Source organism: Equus caballus, chromosome 7, assembly GCF_041296265.1.
Source record: "Equus caballus isolate H_3958 breed thoroughbred chromosome 7, TB-T2T, whole genome shotgun sequence".
Classification (NCBI taxonomy): Eukaryota; Metazoa; Chordata; class Mammalia; order Perissodactyla; family Equidae; genus Equus; species Equus caballus.
This window is the reverse complement of record NC_091690.1, coordinates 88,700,475-88,718,775: the sequence shown is the minus strand read 5'-3', so window position 1 is coordinate 88,718,775 and position 18,301 is coordinate 88,700,475. Positions and strand designations below refer to the sequence as shown.

The following is an 18,301-nucleotide window of genomic DNA, read 5'->3' as shown; positions in this document are numbered from 1 at the left end:
AGCTCTTTATCTGATACATGATTTGGAAATATTTTCTTCCATCCATAGTTGCCTTTTCATTTTGTTGGTTGTTTCCTTCGCTCTGTGAAAGCTTTTTAGTTTGATATAGTCCCACCTACCTAGTTTTGCTTTTGTTCCCTGGACTCTTGGTGTCATGTCCAAGAAATGATTGTCAAGACCAGTGTCAAGAAGCTTTTCCCCCATGTTTTCTTCCTGGAGTTTTGTGGTTTTAGGTATACATTTATGTTTTTATCCGTTTTGAGTTAATTTTTATTTATGGTGTGAGATGAGGGTCCAATTTCGTTTTTTGTGCATGGATAGCCAGTTTTCCCCAGCACCATTTATTGAAGAGACTGTCCTTTCTTCATAGTATGTTCTTGGCACCTTTGTTGAAGATCAGTTAACTATATATGTATGGGTTTATTTCTGGCTCTCTCTTTGATTCCATTGGTCTGTATGTCTGCTTTACAACAATCCCGTTTATAATAGCATCAAAAAGAATAAAATACTTAACAATAAGCTTAAGCAAGGAGGTGAAAGATTTGTACACTGAAAACTAGAATGCTGACAAAAGAAATTAAGGCAGACACAAATAAATGGAAAGACATTCCTTGATCATGAATTGGAAAAATTAATATTGTTAAGATACCCATACTACACCAAATAATCTACAGATTCAGTGCAATCCCTATCAAAATCCCAATGACATTTTTCACAGAAATAGAAGGAAACAATACTAAAATACAGATAGAACCACAAAAGACTGGATAGGCAAAGCAATTTTGAGCTAAAAGAGCAAAGCTGGAGGCACCACACTTCATGATTTCAAAATATGTTACAAAGCTTTTTAGATTTTCTTGAATGGTATCTGGAAAATCACAAAAATTTGAAAATCCCACAACCACGTTTATTTTCCACAAAAGATAAATTAAGTGAATATATCCCGTACTCGACACTTCATTACAAATATGATTTGTCCTGGAGCATCAAGACCTCTTTGACTGCAGTCTTACTGTGTCTTGCTGCCTCTAAATGCCTTTCCTTGTGAAATGGTTTTTAATTAGTTTTCAACACCAGCTGCCTGTGTTCCACTGCTAAGGCTACAGCATATATTTATAAAAACTTTTCTGCTCACTAGGACACCTCATTAGTTATATACTGAGCTTGTATCAATATTGGACTTGTTGACCTGCAGGCTGTTTAGAAGTTGAAGCCTTACCAGACCATCTGCCGAACGCTGCCCCTGGAAATGCTTTTCCCCATTACTGTAATGAAATCACTAAAATCATTTCCTGTTCCCAGTCCTTGTTCAGATCTTCTATCTATTGTCAATAAGAGGATATTAAAATACTCAGGAAAGTCCACAGATCCTTTTCATCCTGGTCGATGTAGCGCATGGCTCTGTGTTTTAGTGTTGGAAATAATAAATAATGACGTCAAGCCTATTGTAATAAAAGAAGGCTGCTTATTAAACTCCTTCTCCAGCTGTTTTTCCTTTGACATCATGGAATCTGTTTATAATGAGTTTTATGGGTTTTCCCCCTTACCGTCCAAGGTTTATATGATTACATGAGCAATTGAAACGTTTTAGGAACAGTTCCTTGATAGGACTGACACTTCTCTGCTCATTCAGGCCTCTTGTGCACGCAGATTTCAACAATGGGATGGTGGGAAGGAAGGACGAAGAGGCTTTCTGTATTCTCCTGGAGGAGTTTGACTTCCTGAAGTATGGGCTTTGTTCCAGGAGGGAGTGTACATGGAAATCATGGCAAATGGGTGGGGAATGTATATTTATCATAGTTCACAATTCAAGAGAATGCACGTTCAGTGCTTTGTTATAAGTCAATCAACATAGGATCATGTAATCGACCCCACACCATCTGAGGAATTTGGCATCTCTAGAAATTCAGTTCCTTTGGGACTGTATTTGGGAAGGCTGGTGGCATTTATAAATCCATAAAATTCATGCTGTCTTCGAAGTACGGTTGGTTGGACTTTTCCTACCTGTACCCAGGCACAAGCATTCACTTGGCCAAGCGGCAAGTACTTCTCCCGGAGGAAGCTTTAAGTCCTTGACCTCTCTCATCACGGAAAAGTCTCTGCTCTGTCACCATTGGGACAAAAAAAAAAAATCTGCTAATGGCACCCTGGAACGAAGTCCCTAAGTTGAATTCTCTAATTTCTTTTTATGTTTGTTTTAGGTTTGGACAAACCAGATAACTGTCGTGTTTGTCCTAGATAATTTCTAGAAGTTATTTCAATTTGTATGATTATAATGACCAGTATTTAAAGCAATTCGGAGACGTCTTGCTCCAAATGCACCCCTTTGCTTGTTGCCTACATCGAGTAGTATCTGAATGGTCTTTAAGGATCCAAATTGCACATTTTCAGATGAGCCTTGAGTAATCTGAAAATCTTAGTAGATTCTTCTCTTTCCTTCTATTTGGACATGTTTTAATGTGGGTTGGCTGTTTCTTTAGAGCAATTGTAGGAAAACACAGTTTTTCAGAACAAATCATGAAACACTCAAGGATTATTTTATCCTTTTGGATGTTGCCTCAGGTTGTACCCTGAGCACTTATGACCCTGAAGGACACCGGGAGGACCTTGCTGCAGATGCCCTTTGGAGGAACGTGCCAACAGCTCCGTAACCATGAGTTGGCTCTCCTTTGATGGAGAGATTAATATTTCCATAATTATATCATCCTGGTTGCTCTGTGCCCAGAGGTTACTCAGACTTGAAAGAAATGGAAATTAATTGAAAAAAAAAAAAAATTCATCCTCTCCTGTCTCCCCCCGAAGCCTCTCATCTGGAGAAGTGATGAGAAAGACATTCAAGGGTTTGTTGCCAGTAGGAGCCGACATGTTTATTTTCTTTCACAATTCTGAATATAAAGAACTAGAATTGGACAGTGGGAAGGAGGTAGGCACAAGAAGGGTACAGCTCTGCCTTAATAATTCCAAACAGAACAGAAACACTGGGCGGTGGACCCAGGATATACATGGAGGGTTGTCCTGTGAAGCTGTGAGCATCTGATCCTGGAAATAAGTGCAGAGGGAGCAAAAAAGGGATTTATAGCTGATGTGCTTGTCATCAGATGAATTAAACTGGTCTCCTACTACAGGGGAGCTGCCATCAGCTTATTTGCCACATCCTGGAGTTTTGGAAATACTTTGGTTAAAATCTTTTCTTTCTTTTCTGGCTCTGAAATTTGAGCTCAGTTATTTTAAGCTCCTACCATCTGTCTTGACCAGTTCTCTCACCCTAGATGCTAGTGCTGATTTCTGTAGTGCTGCCGTTGAGCATTGGAGGGTTTCAGTGGGCAGAGGACTTCATCCTCCCTGGAAGAATTGGGACGTTAAGAGAGTGCAGGTTTCTTGTCATATCTTTAATCAGAGATAAATTTCCAGTATGTGATCAGTAAGCACTTTGTTGAAGTTTATTGAACCAGTCAGAGAGAAGCTGTGAATTGTAGATGGGCACTTCTCATGCATTCATTCATGCCACAAAGTGTGTTGTGATGTGTTCAATTTGCTGTGTGTTAAGCACTTTGCTCAGTTAGTGGGACTAAGAATGTGACTATTCAAGATAGGAGGAAAACAGGCAGCTAGTTAATACTAGCTGTGCATTTCATCAGTTCTGAAAGTCAAGATCCATGTCACTTCCCTTGAAGCGATGAACTTTCAGTCCTGCACGTTCCGTGCTAGTTGGAGATTTGGGGCTCTCTTGAGGCTTACATGACCATGAGAGAGAGAGAGCTTTTTGTAGGTGGATATCTCCCTACAGTTTATATGTGGGCCCAGCAGCAAGTGCCCTTCCACCACTGCTGCCCTCAGTAAAAATTAAGGACAGCAGATAAATGCTTGCCCTGCTCCTCTTGTGGGACCTCTCAAGGAGATCGCTTCTCGGGCTGCTCCGTTCCAGCCTCGTGCTTAGCCATATCCCACCTGCAGAGGGAGGCTCTGAGTTTTACCTTCTCAAACTGCCTGAATTTCCCATGAAATATCAATGCTGAATTGAGAGCTGCTGGACGTGCCAACAGGCCTGCCATAGCTGGGCAAGATGATGCCTCAGCAGAGGCCGAGCGGAGGGAAGGCCCTGGCCCAGGAGGCTGGAGGAATGATGTGTGTATAGGAGACTCCAGGGTTTGTTGCCAGTGGGAGCGGAGATGAGGCCTAGTCACTCAGGGAGTGCTGCGGAGCCTGACCCCAGCCCAAAGAGACGAAACCCTGAATTCATGTGAGCCATAGGACGCAAACGACAATGAAGTGACCAGCACTCTGGAAGCCAAGAGTTCAGAGATGGAAAGAACATAATCCTCATCACATCCGCCATGAAGTCTCATAGTTACACCCGTCTGTACACCTCAATACCATCTTAGGAGGAAGCTATCTAAGACACTAAACCTTTTAAACCATTTTTTTTTTTAATTAAAGACTGGGAAATTCTTGAAGGGTCTATTTAAATTGTTGGACCAGAGTAAATTTAAAATGAATTGGGTCTTTGGTTTATTGCTGCTTCTGTTACTAACAGATGGGGCCTCCAGACAAATACCAGATTTGTTATGGGCAAACTGAAGCTTACCTTCTCTCTCCACATCTGAGTAGTAGTGTGAGTTGAATCTTGAGACCCTGTAACATGGGAAAAGAGTTGGATGAGGTGGAGTTGCCAGTTTTAGCAGATAAGAGAATCCTTACAGACTTCTTTCAGAATTTCTACAGTCAGGTGTACTCTATACTCTTCCACATAGATTCTTTTCCAAGAAAACAAAGAGGAGGACAATAGATGCGAAAGAGATTTCATCACATTTCAGGAGGTTTGCTGACTGACTTCTTTTGTATCGAGTATCCATAGGGACCACTTAATGTGTGTGCCATGAAGCATCTTTCCCTGGGGGTAAGCCCAGAGGGTTTCCTTAAAAGCTGACACATCTAGAGGGAAAGATAAACTGTAAATCTAGTTTACAACCTGTCTCCAGTGTGAAACAGAAGAGACTGCCTAACTAGTGTTCACTTCTGTAGTCAACAAGCATTCACTGATGACCAGCTACATGTCAGGCACAGTGCTAAGTGCTCGGGAGACAGTGCTTGGAAGATGGCAGTTGTTCTGTAAATGTTAGTTAAATAAATGAATGAAAACTGGGCTCCCTGTCCAGAAACAGATTTACCTGAAGCTAATAAAGCTTAAGCTTAAAGCAGTGATTCCCAGACTTTAACGCACATAGGAACCATCTGAGAATCTTTAAAAAATACTGACGCCTGGCTCCCACCCTAGACATTCTGATTTAATTGGTATGGGGTGCAAACTGGGAATCAGGATTTTTAAAGCTCCCCAAGTGGCTCTAACGCTCAGCAAAGTTGGGGGACCACTGCATTAAGGGCCTCTCGTTTGCTCAGGTCTCTTCCAAAGGTCCTGGGGGCGGGGTGCCCAGCAATTTCAAATTTGAAGTTTTGTATTCTTTTTCTTGAACAGGGCCCCCAAATTGAATGAGCTTCCGGTCGCGCAAAACCTGGATCTGACCTTCTCTGTCCTTGAGGCAGTCTTAGTCCAATCAGCAGGTTACTTAGCCGGCAGGAGCTTTTCAGAAGTGTAATTTGGCTGAAAGATGTGGATTAACAGTCCTTTTATGCTGCTACCACCACGTGAAAGCTAAACCGTGACAAGCAACAGATGCCGCTTTTTGTGCGCTCGTCCCTCTTTTTCTTTGGCCCCTGACCTTGGTGGTGATTTTTGCAGTGCTTTCAGAAGAACTCCACTTTGGAGAGGACGAATTGGTTGCTACAAGTGGTGGGGCTCTGTGGTTTTAATGGGTTTTGCAATATACTGATTGGATTTCACGGTCAGCACGAAGTTTATAGCACTAACGGTGCAAGGCCTTTGCTAGAGACACACTGGTCCTTTTCTGTGTCCTGGAGTTCTGTACCTCACCATCCCCCGACCTTTCCTGGAGGAGTTGCCTGGTGATGCTTATGAGGCTGATTTAAGGCTCTACAAGATTTACTCACTGATTTTATTACAGAGGCAAACAATAACCATTTCTGCTGCACATGTGGGCTTCTTGGCAGACAGGATGGCCACGTGTGGAACTTCCTCTTTTTTCTCTGTGGCCAGGTGCACACCTGGGAGTGTGTCTCCATGAGTCTCAATCGGATGAGCATGAACACAGCCTGAAGAGGAAAGAATGGAGCAGCTCACTGTGTAGGAGCTGACGAGAGGCGCTTAGTGTTTTGAAGTGGCCCTGAACTTGCTAAGTGGCCAAGCTGTGAGCTGTGTTTACTCCTATCATCTACAGAATACAAAGGCTACTCCTGGGTTCCTGAGGCTTCCTTTTCCTGGCCATGCTTTGTTGGGAGTCCTCTTGGCCCTTTCCGTGTATCAAACACCTACTTGGGAGGTGACATCCAGGTTATTTCTGCACCTGATTATCAGTGGCTTTGTTGCCCTCTGGGGCAGAAGTTACATAATGCATAAGCCAGAGCCCTGGTGCTGACCATGGCAGGTTCAGGGCACAGCTGCTTCTCTCTGTCGGGAAAGATGGGGGCTTTTGTGATGAATTTTTGCCACAGTGGAGCCTGTGAAGTCTTTTAATATCTGGCACCTAAGGAAAGGTGCCCCCAACTAACCTCTTCCGGGGTGGGGTTCGGGGTGTTAATGCCACGTAGATTGGATTTTCCCAAAGATGAAAGGACCATTTCTCCTTTCGATCCTTTTGGAACTGCAGGAGTCGCACTCCTTGTCTCTCCGCAGGGTGCATTATCTTCTCTTGACTCTTCCAGGTGGTCGCATTCAGGTTCTTTCAGCCTCTTCCCACTGCCTGTGAAAGCTCGGCCATACTGCGTTGAGCTCATTTGGAGCTGCAGAGGAGAAGGGAGGTTGACCGGCAAGTTTGCTCATTTTCCCTGCTGTAGACACAGTGCTACTCTTTCATAAAAGCCTCAGAGCTCGTTAATTAGACAAAGGGCTTTGCTTTCCACAGCCCCAGCACATGCTGTTTGCCTTGTAGGAGAAATGACCGGTTGTACTGAATGAGAAGGGTGATATTGCCTCTTTGAACAGTACAAAGCAAACATTAAGACGTCAGACATTCGGGGAAACCACGTGCGCCCAAGCAGTGGGGCCCCTTCTCCAAGCGCAGTTGTTTGTCATGCTGTAAGATGGTCTCCCTCAGCCTAGAAATCTGAATAGCCAGCACTTCCTAATGATTCAGAACTCTGTTTTTCTGTGGTTAGTGGCGTTTTATCACTGTTTGCTGCATCATCTTGAGCAGGAGTGCTGTATTGCACAACTCAAGGGGGCACCATTGGCACTGTCTTATGTCAGTCATGCTACCTTGATTTAGAATGTCTTGGCTCTTCCCGATGGTGTAGGGTGCTTTCCTAATTATCTCTTAATAATGGCCTAGGAGGTATAACTTAGAACCCAAAGTCCCCGAAGTCTAAGAACCTGAAGAAACTAAAAAGAAAGAGATCCTTTTGCTTCCTTAGTCCATTTTTTAAAATTCTGTGTGAGACATTCCCTGGGATAAGTGAGGCCTTGGATTCTAGTCCCCCTCTGTCACTTGCTGTGGGACTATAGGCAAGCTATAATGCACAGCAAACAGGAGGGTTGGTCATGACCCACACTAAGTGGGCTGCTTTGCTCCATGTGTTTCAAATGACTACAAGGCAACATTTCTTGGAGTTATGTGCTGAAGCAAAGATGTTCAAATGACAGAGTTTCCCTTGGTAACTTTTGAAAATGAAATTGAGAATTGAAGCAGATTTGGATTGAAACTTGCATAAAGCTGTGTGTGAACAGACTTGGACACAGCTTGGCCCGGGAAGCCCTTCGGGCATTATGGGAGATGAGTGCTCACTGAAGGCGTCACGTTGTGAAGATTACTGTGCTTTTTGGAGGGAGATTTAGTAGACTTGGATCTTGAAAACTCAAGAGATTATGTCCTGGCCTGATCTCTCTCCTTCATCCTTTTGCCTCATCAAATTACTTTCCATTTGAACATGGATAGAATCCCATATGGCCTCTAACATCGGAGGTCTTGTAGAAACAGCCTCTGTTTCATACTCAGATACAGACATGGAGATTTGACCTTTCTGACTAAGGGTTACAGAGAGAATTTTGTTTTATTATCACATCTTTCATTTCTCCCCCATGGACTTGCTCATTTCTGTATTCATTCATTCCTTTTCTGCAAACATGTATCGGGTAGTAATTTACTGAGCATCTTCTCAGTAAGAGGCGCTGTGCTGATCCTGGGCTACAGAGATGAAAGGCACAGTTCTCACCCTCAAGGAGTTTGTGGTGAAAGAGAGAGATGAGGAAACAAATAATGACAGCGCCGTAGAGGGGGGAAGCTCAGGGAGCATTCCCACTGGGGTGTGGCCTCTGGAGGATGGTTGTAGCTTGTTTCAGAGATCCCCTTCAATTAGATAACATCTAAAGTGAACACATAGTCATTGACTGGAGTTCAAACCAGGTTTCCTCTTGGAAGTGGTAGCATGATGAGTAGAACGACGCAGAGCTGAGAGACAGAACAGGTGGTTTCAAGTTCTTTGTATGCCACTTACAGGCTGTGCAACTTTAGATAAGTCACCGAACCATTCTGAGTCTCAGTTACTTTAAGGACCAAAGTAAACAATATAAATAAAAGTACTTTGTAAAATGTAAAACACCATATAAATTTAAGGGTTTGTTATTAGAGGGAAAAAAAACAGTTTCCCACATGCACACGAACATCATGCTCCTGATATAAACACAACTTTTACTTTGGACCTATTTTTTTTTCCTGAAAGGACTTTTTTTCTCCCCTGAAAGAATTTTTTCTTAACCATACATATAAATCACATTGTGATATCCAAAACAATTCTTCCTTTTACGTACGTAAGTCTCCAGTCACAGGGCAAGTAGAAAGTCTGCATTTTAGAGCCTCAGTTTGTGTATAACACGGTATTGAAATGAAACCCCCATAGGGAGCCTCAGGATAGCTTTGCAGAGAACGGCTCTTCCTGAGGCGCACATTCTGTGAGGTCAGGCCACACTTTGCTTCAGTCTTACTGCACAAAAAAGAAAAGCTGTTCTCCATATGTTCCATACAATACACGCCCACATTTAATATATTATTAATAACTCAACACTAAAAACTCAACATATCTTTTCCTATCTTAGGAGTATAACATCTTGGGTCTACAACTTTTTAGAAATAATCGTGCAGATCATGCATGCTAGTGTTACTTTTCAAACTTTGATGAGGTGTTTGTATAAGGATTTGGGGTTAAAACGCGTGTTAAAATAAGTGGTGTTGTCCATGGTGATATTCTACTTTACTGCTTTCTGGAAACGCCTCGGGAAAGGGAAGTGAAAGGAAACTTGCAATCACTGAGTGCTTCTTGTACGCTGCGGCCTGATCTAGGGGATCTCCATACCCAATCTTACTAATACAACAGTCTCACAAGGGAGGTAATATCACCTCTGTCTTCTGGATGAAGAAAGGTTCAGAGAGGTTAAGAAATATGTCAGTGATCACATAGATAGTCAGTGGAAGAGTTGGAATTTGACTCAGTTTGTCTGACTAAAAAGCCCATTTTCTTACCTAACATTGAATTGCCATCATATGAAATACTGTATTAGTTTTACTTGTTTTCCACATGAAATGACAAAGACAGCAAGTTTCCAGAATTGGAACCGAATGAGTATTCCGAAAGTATTATAGCGATGCGATCTTTCTGAAAAAAAAATTATTCAAGGATTTACTTCAAGAAAACTAAAAATGAATTCATAGCATAGAAGAAACAGTAACTTATGGGTCAGAACCCTTTGGTTTAATTAAAAAAAAAGGATCAAACTTCAGGTATGACTGGTTCCAGATGTTCAAACACTGTCATTAGGTCCTAGTTTCTCTTTATCTTCCAGTAGTGCTCTTCTCCATGTTGGCATCACCCTCAATAAGTCTTCTTTGCTGGACAACTTCCATTAGCTGTGGGCTTTTATCCTCCAAGGTTAAGGATAAGAAAATATCTCTTCTTCTAAATTGTAAACAAGTCTTGGGCTTGATTCTCATTGGCCCAGTTTGGGCCATATGACCATCATTGAACCAATTAATCTGGCTAAAGGCTTCTAATCCTCTGATAGGCCAGTCCAGAGTCATGTGACCACCTTAGAACTGGGTGGGGAGGGCATAGAATCAGGTCCACCTAAAGCAATTGGATTGGGACTGGGAGTCAGGAGTGAGTCTGCAGAGGAAAACTAGGGTTCTCTTAACAGAAGAAGAGGGAATAGATGCAGAGCATCCAGGACAGTAATGTCCTCTACGAGCAACGAACCAGTAAACCAGGAAAACTCAAAATCAAGTAATCGCTGATAATGTTAATGTGACATTTGATGCGATTGTTAAATGTTAATGCACTAACAATTTATAAATAAAATTCCAGATAATTTCAACACATAGTTGAGGCTCAGTAAAGATTTGTGGAATGAATGAATGAGACATTAGGAGGTTTAGGATAGAGTGGGCAGGGGAAAAGAGAAGCAAGAGTGTTCTAAACTCCCTGTATTGTTAAGGAGAGAAGTTATAGATACTGATGAATCTTGGTGTTGATAGAAGTGTGTATATTTAAGTATGTTTGTTAAGCGTTCAAATATAATCACTATTGAAATAGGAAAAAGATGTGGAATTTCTAAACTACTAGATTTAAAAAAAAAAAAAGGACCAAGGAAAATTTTATCAATCCAGCAAAAGTCAGGTTGGGAAAGGAAAAGAAGTAAAAATGCATTTTGAGGCTAAATATACCCATGATATGAATGTGCTGAATCCCATTATTAAAAGGTAAAGATTTTTATGTTGAGACAAAATCAAGTTTTATGCTCTTTACAGGAGAAACACCTGACAGAACAGCACACACTAAACGGCTGGATAAACAAAAACTAGCTAAGTGATAAAATAGGAAGCAGGAATTGAAAAACTAAGAATAGAATTCAAGGCAAAAAAAGTTAAAGGGACACTTCGGCTGTTTTATAATTATAAGTGATACAATTAATCAATAAGATGTAACTTAAACGTAAACATAACTATACCAAACCATAGAACAACCAAACATATAATGCAAATTTTGTTAAAAGTACACAAAGATTTTTTTTTTCTTGTAGGAAACTTCAACTCACCTCACAGAAATGGACAGATCAAGTTAAAAAAATTAGTAAATTCATAGAGGATGTGAATAACAGTATTTTACAGTGTTGATTTTATATATTTCTCTTACTTATTTATCTCTCAAATCTAGTACTTAGTATGTGCCAGGAATTATTCTAAATACTTTACAGATGTGAACTCATTTAATCCTCCTAACAATCCTTTGAGACAACTGTGCTATTATCCTCATTTTCCATATAGAGAAACCGAGGCATGCAAGAGTTTGACTTGCCCTGGGTCACACAGCTCAGTAAATGATGGGACTGCACTGGGCTCCACAGTCCATGCTCTTGGCTCCTGTGCTCAAATGAGCACATATATAGACCTTTGTACCCCACAGTAAAGAATATTTGGGCTTTCCATATATGGTTCTTAACTTCTTCCTGGCTTTTGGGAAGACCATACCCGGCAGCTCTCTTGCAGTGAGGAGGGGCAGTGTGATTAGTTATAGCCAATGAAAGAAGAGCAGAAATGGCACTTGTTGTTTCTGGGCCAAAGCATTTAAGAACTGGCATGCCACCTCAAAACTCTCTTTTCTCTTTTGGTGACAGCCGTAGATTGAGATGGCACAACCACAGGATAGCAGTAGCCTAAATCCTGAGTAACCACACAGAGAATCATAGGGAGAGGAGCTGCCCTGGAGAGTCACCCAGTGCGAGAGAAATAAATCTTTTGTGTTAACATAATAACTTTCACATTCTTTTCAAATTTAATGGAATATTCATAACTAATGTGATGAGCCACAAAGAACATCCTAATAAATTTCCCTAACTAGAAACCATACAGGCACATTCTCTGACTCTAGTGTAATAAAGCAAAAATATTTTTTTGAAGGGGGAAAACCAAAAGAGTATAACCACATAGAAATCATTAAATAATGGATAATTTTCTAGGAAAATAATGTTGACCCACAAAGAGGCAGAAAACTTAAAAGGCTAATATTCACCTTGAAATGGTAATAAAAGAACTACCCCCATCTCTACCTCAAGGCAACAGAAAATTGTGGGAAATTTTCCAAATTCTGCAGAGATAACAAAACCAGATAAGAGCAGTCACACACACAAAGAAAACTATCACCTATTAATATGGATGCAAAACTTCTAGACAACATATCAGCAAATAAATTCAGCACCATATTAAAAGATATATAAAAATATATTTTAAAAATCCGTCATGATCAGGGTGAGTTTATCTTATGAATGCAAGGATGGTTTAACATTAGGAAATTTTTAAATGTAATTCACTGCATTCATTGATTTTTTAAAAAGAAGAGCTATGTGATCATTTCAGTAAATGCCAACAATTCATTTGATAAAATTTAACATCTATTCCTGAGAAAAACTCCTTCATAGTCTGAAATAGAAGAAAATTCCATTAACGTGATACCTATAGCAGATATGATTCTTAATTGAAACATTGGAAACATTCCCATTAAAGTATGCAACAAAACAAGGTATTATTATTGAGCATTATTCTGACAGCCCTACCTAGTACAATAGGATGAAAACGAGTAGATATAAAGTATAAATATTAAAAAGAAAGGATAAAAAATACTATTGTTTTCATAGTTTATTTTTCATTAATTTTTTTCTTGTCAAATAAAACACAAACGGAAAACTGCATGAAACAAATGTGCATGTAATTGAATTATTAAAAAGTAAATACTCTTCTATCCATCACCCAGCTCAAGAAATAAAAGTTGGTCACCTGGAAGCCCCTTTGTAGCCCCCTCTCAGTCATAACTCCTGCCTTCCCCCAAAACAAACCGATATCCTGACTTTTATGGTGATCACTTATTTGAAAAGTGCTATTATTTTTTTCCAGGTGCCTTTTCAGGAAATATGATTCTGTACCTAGGAAGTCAAGAGACCCACCTGGCTGACCTTGTAGAACTAGTGAGATCAGGAGGATGGACTTCACTCCTACAATTACTCTCCCACTTTCCTATGCCATCCATTTCTTCTGCCCTATTGGATCCTTCTTTCTCTAGTATCTCTTATCTTAAAAGAACAGAAATCCCTCCGTGTTCCCCACATTCCCCTCCAGCTGCTACCACATTTTTTGCTCGGTTTTACAACAAAGCTGCTTCTGAAAGAGCTGACGTAATCTCTGTGACCTACTCTTGCCTCTATTCAGGTACACTAGATTCCCTCTGCCCCTACCACGGACATTCTTCTTGTCAAGGATCCCAGTGACTTCCCTGTTGCTGAATCCAGCGGTTCCATTTCTTTCCTCAACTTGAAGTAGCAGTAAAGGCAACAGACAGTTCCTTCCTTCTTGTAATGCTTTCTCTTCTTGGCTTCTGGACAACACGTTCTTCTGAGTTTTCTCCCTCCTTGGTGTCGGTTCCTTCAGCCTCTTTTTCTGGCTCCTGTTCCTCCTCTTCTTAACCTCTGAACCTTGGCATGCCCTAGGGCCCAGTACTGGCCCTCTTTCTTTCTCTTGATACATTGTCTCCCTAGGAAATTTCACCTAGTCCTCTGATTTTATATACTATTTAATATATCGTCGTCATACCAGTGACTTCTAAATTTATATCTCTGCCTGTGATCTTTCTGAATTTTGGATTCTCATTTCTTAATGCCTACATTACATCTTCATCTGGATAGCGAGGAGGCATGTCAAACCTACCACGTCCAAAACAAGACCTAATTTTCTCCTCCTTGCCAACCCTGCTCTCCCTCCCCACATCTGCATCTTGGTAAACTGAGCCATAATCTACTCAATTGCCAAGTAAGATGCCTAGGAATCATCCTTGAAATCCTGTTTCCCTTATCAGCCCCCCACCTCAGCCATAAACTGATCCTATTGATCCTCAGTTGTTACTCCATTCTCTTCATCTCTGCTCTACCTGTATCCGCCATCAAATCCCAACTGGACTCCTTCCATCGCCTTCCAGTGAATCTCCCTGCTTCCACCCTTACTCCTCGCCCCACACCCACCGCCACAACCAGTCTCCACCTTAGAACTGGGAGAGGGGAGAAGTGTGTGATTTGGGGACCTCTCTAAACTCCAGCATAAAATATTGATTTGACTTTTTGTAAAAACAGAAAAAATAGTAAGGTACAAGACATGTTAAAGGAAGTTAAAGACAAATGAAAGGTTTAGATGGCAGCCATGCATATAACGGTTAGTGTCCGTAATATCTAGAGAGCTCCTACTTATCAATGAGAAAAAATAACCTGTGAAAAATGAGCAGTGACATAAGAAATTCACATGTGAACAAATGTCTGAAAAGATGCTCAGCTCTGCTAATAATTTTAGAAAAAATGCTAATTAAAAATTATATACCTGTTTTTGCTGTTCAGATTATCAGAAATTAAGGTGAATAACATCCAATTTTGGTTAGGATGAGGGTGTTCTTTATATTCTTGAGAGAGGACTGTAAGTGGGTCTAATCTTTTCAGAAGGCAATCTGGCCGTATTGCACATCTGGGAATCAGTTCTACAGAAATGCCAGGCTGAATGCATGTATGCACACATTTCAACGTAGGTTCTATCATTCAGTTGTTACTAATTGAACAGATGTGCCAGGCGCTGGGATAGCCGATGGAGATTTAACAGCAAAACAAGTTAAAGAAAAAACAGACACAATTCTTTCCTGTGGGGAATATTAGTAAACAGATAGTCACACAAAGAACTGTATAATAGCAGTTGTTAAAAGTGCTCTAAAGCAAAAGGACAGGATGTGAGAAGGGGGCAAAGGGGAACCTGGTATAGACAGGGGGTCATCTTGTTTCAGGGAAGGAATTGATCCTTAAGTGAAAGCCTAAAGGATGAGAAAAGTTAATCAGGTGACAAGGCAGGGGTTGGGGTGTGTAGGGTGGAGAGCTTCCGGTCCAAGCATGTGGGAAGGTCCTGAGGTGGGAGGGAGCTTCGATTTGAGGACTGGAACCCAAGGCAAGGGCCGGACTGCAGTGAAGAATGGGAGAGTGAAGGGATAAGAGGCCAGGTGCATAGGAGCCAGATTTGGGGCCTTTCAGATTGTGGGAAAGATTTTAAACTTCATCCTGTTAATAATGGGAAGCCATTTTATGGTTATCAGAGTAGTGACACGATCGTGTTTGCATTTGCGAAGTGTGGCAAAATTGTGTAGACTGCACAGTAGGTTTTGGCATGTTTTAAAAATGAGAATGGATAAGAGGAGGGGCTGGGGTGGAGAAAAGGGAAACCAGTGAGGAGATGATAGCTACGTTTCAGAGAGGAGATGGAGGCTCAGCTAGCATGGGGACAGAGGAGGTGGAGAGGAGAGGATGAAATCAAGCGTATTTTGGAGGCAGAAGATTCCAAATCTGCTAAAGTACGGGATGAAGGCGATGAGAGACAAGCACATGCAGGAAGGAGGGAGGACTTGGAGGGCAGGGAGCTCCAGTTCACTTTTTTTATTGAGGTGAAATTCACCTAATAGAAAATTAACCATTTTTAAGTGAGCAGTTTAGTGGTGTTTAATACACTCACAGTGTTGTGCAACCACTACCTCTATCTCGCTCCAAAACATTTCCATCATTCCAAAATAAACCCCGTGCCTATTAAGCTGTTACTCCTCGTTCTCTCACCCCGAACCGGCAACAGACTGCCCTTGGCAACCACCACCCTGCGTTCTGTTTCTATGGATTTACCTATTCTGGATATTTCATATAAACTGAATAATACAATATGTGACCTTTTGTGCCTGGCTTCTTTCATGTAGCATAATGTTTTCCAGGTTCATCCAAGTCGCAGCATATATTAGTGCTTCATTCTTTTTTATGGCTGAATAATATTCCATTGTATGGAATACCATATTGTTTATCCATTCACCCATTGATGGATATGTGGGTTGTTTTCACCTTTTGACTATTGTGATTAGGGCTGCTATGAACATTTGTGTATAAGGATTTGTTTGAATACCTGCTTGCAGTTCTTTTGGGTATTTACCTAGGAGTGGAATTGCCGGGTCGTAGTTAATTCTCTGTTTAACTTTGTGAGGAACTGTCAAACTGTTTTCCATAGTGGCTGACCCATTTTATATTCCCACCAGCAATGAATGTATAAGGGTTCAAATTTCTCCACGTCCTTGCCAACATTTGTTATTTTTCCAAGTTCACTTTTGAATATGGTAAGGCACTAATGTGTCATGTTAGTGGAGATATAAGATAAATTATTGGATATAAATGTCTGGAGTTTAAAAGGGAGGTTTGAGCTTGAAATATACATTTTGGAGTTGTTGGCATATCCTTGACATGAGAGGGGATGACATTGGAAGGAAGAAGGAATAGACTGAGCAGAGAAGAGGACCTAGGTCCTTGCCCAGAGAAACCCTGAATATCTGCAGGAGAGAGAAGGAGGAACTGGCAAAGAAGATCAAAGAGGACCAATCCAGAGGTACCGCCCCGCCATCTTAGCAAGTGAGAAACTGGAGATTGGGATGTGTCCCCTCTCAAGTATGCTCTGCTGAAGATGTGAGGAGTGCACTGCGGTGTCCTTCTTTACCATCCTTGGAGCCAGAACTTTTAATTTCTCAAAAGGCACATCTCAGGGTCAGAACACTCCTTTGCCATAGATTCCACAGATCAAGATGATAGGACAAACATAAGGAAAAAGACCATTTCCTATCTGGGTTACCACCCAAAGCTTCTAATTTTGGTACAAAGATGCCCATGTCCTAATCTCTGGATTCTGTGAATATGTTATCTTACATTGCAGAAGGGACTTTGTAGATGTGATTAGGGATTTTGAGATGGGGAGGTTAACCTGAATTATTTGGGTAGGCACAAAGTAATCACAAAGGTCCTTACAAGTGATAGAGGAAGAGGAGAGTCAGAGACAGATTCAAAGATGCTGCATTGCTTGCTTTGAAGATGAACAAGGGGATCATGAGCCAAGGAATGCAGGTGGCCTATAGAAGCTGGAAAAGGCAGGAGAACAGATTCTCCCCTGGAGCTTCCAAGAGGAACACAGCCCTTTCAACCCCTTGATTTTAGATCGATGAAACCCGTTTCAGATTTCTGACCTCCGAAACTAGTGTTGCTTTAGATCACCGAGTTTGCGGCAATTTGTTACAGCAGCAGGGGAAAGCCAATTAAACACTTCTAATTAGGCAAATATATATTTTCTCCAACTGACAACACTTTCTCTGAACCTTCTCAGAGTATGTGAATTTTTAAATCATATAATTGAGCCCATTGAAAATTATTGATAGGTGGGATTCCAGGCGCAATGCTGGAGATGTTTTGGGAAGGGTCAGAATCATTTTAGAATCCTGTCAGAGAAGTGGGAAAGCCCAGGTGCCTGGAGTCCCCCAGGGTTGTGGGGTCTATGTGTGTTCAGAGAGGCTCAGAGAAGGTTCCAGCTCAGTGCTTCAAGGTGACCTTGGATGGGCGTCAGTGAGATCAACTCCTCAGGCCGCTCCACCTCAGGGCCAGCACCCAACCAGTACTGATTTCCTTGGGGAGGAGCTGACTGAAGACTTGGCCCCATCTCTCTTCTTTAACAGAGGTGGTTCACGCCCTCCTGTACACCTAACTTTAGGAAAGCCATCTTGGACTCCAGCATGGTTCTCAAAGGTCTCTACCTGGCCAGTGTTCCTCAAGGTATTGCAGTAAGAACACCAAATTTAAAGTCAGAATGCTTTTGTTTGAGTCTTCATTCTGCTTACTAGCCTGTGCCATAAGATGGTCATAGAGCCTCCCTAAGCCTGAGATTCCTTATTTGTAAAATGAGAATGATATTTACCTCACAGAATTATGCAGATAAAATTTAAAAAATGCATGTGGAAGCTGTAAATGTCCTATATTTTAAAGGACATCCACACTCAGCAATGAAAAGGAACAAATTACTAATGCATGCAACAAAATGGATGCAGCTCAAAAGCATCATATTAAGTGCCAGGAGTCAAAAACCTATACATACCATATGACTCCATTTATTGACATTCTGAAATAGGCAAAACTATAGGGACAGAAATAACATTGGTGGTTGTCAGAGGTTGAGTGTGGGGGGAGGGGATTGAGACAAGGTGACTCTTTTGAGGTGATGAGTGTTTGGTGGCTATGCAACTGTATATGTTTGCCCAAATTCAGAACTGAATGTCTCAAAAGGGTAAAGTTTACTGCGTTAAATTATACATCAATAAATTT

At 41.3% G+C, this 18,301-nt stretch overlaps 1 protein-coding gene across 2 annotated transcripts in view; it reads left to right on the top strand.

Moving 5' to 3' along the window:
* Window positions 1–18,301, top strand: part of SAAL1 (serum amyloid A like 1) — a 57,604-nt gene that overhangs the window by 35,763 nt on the left and 3,540 nt on the right. The window contains exon 13 of one of the 2 annotated variants that reach the window (XM_070274929.1): window positions 17,659–17,755. The exons of the other annotated variant lie outside the window; for it this stretch is intronic. Coding sequence (XP_070131030.1) covers window positions 17,659–17,755 — 97 coding nt within the window. The remainder of the gene's footprint in view (window positions 1–17,658; window positions 17,756–18,301) is intronic. 2 annotated transcript variants of the gene reach the window in all.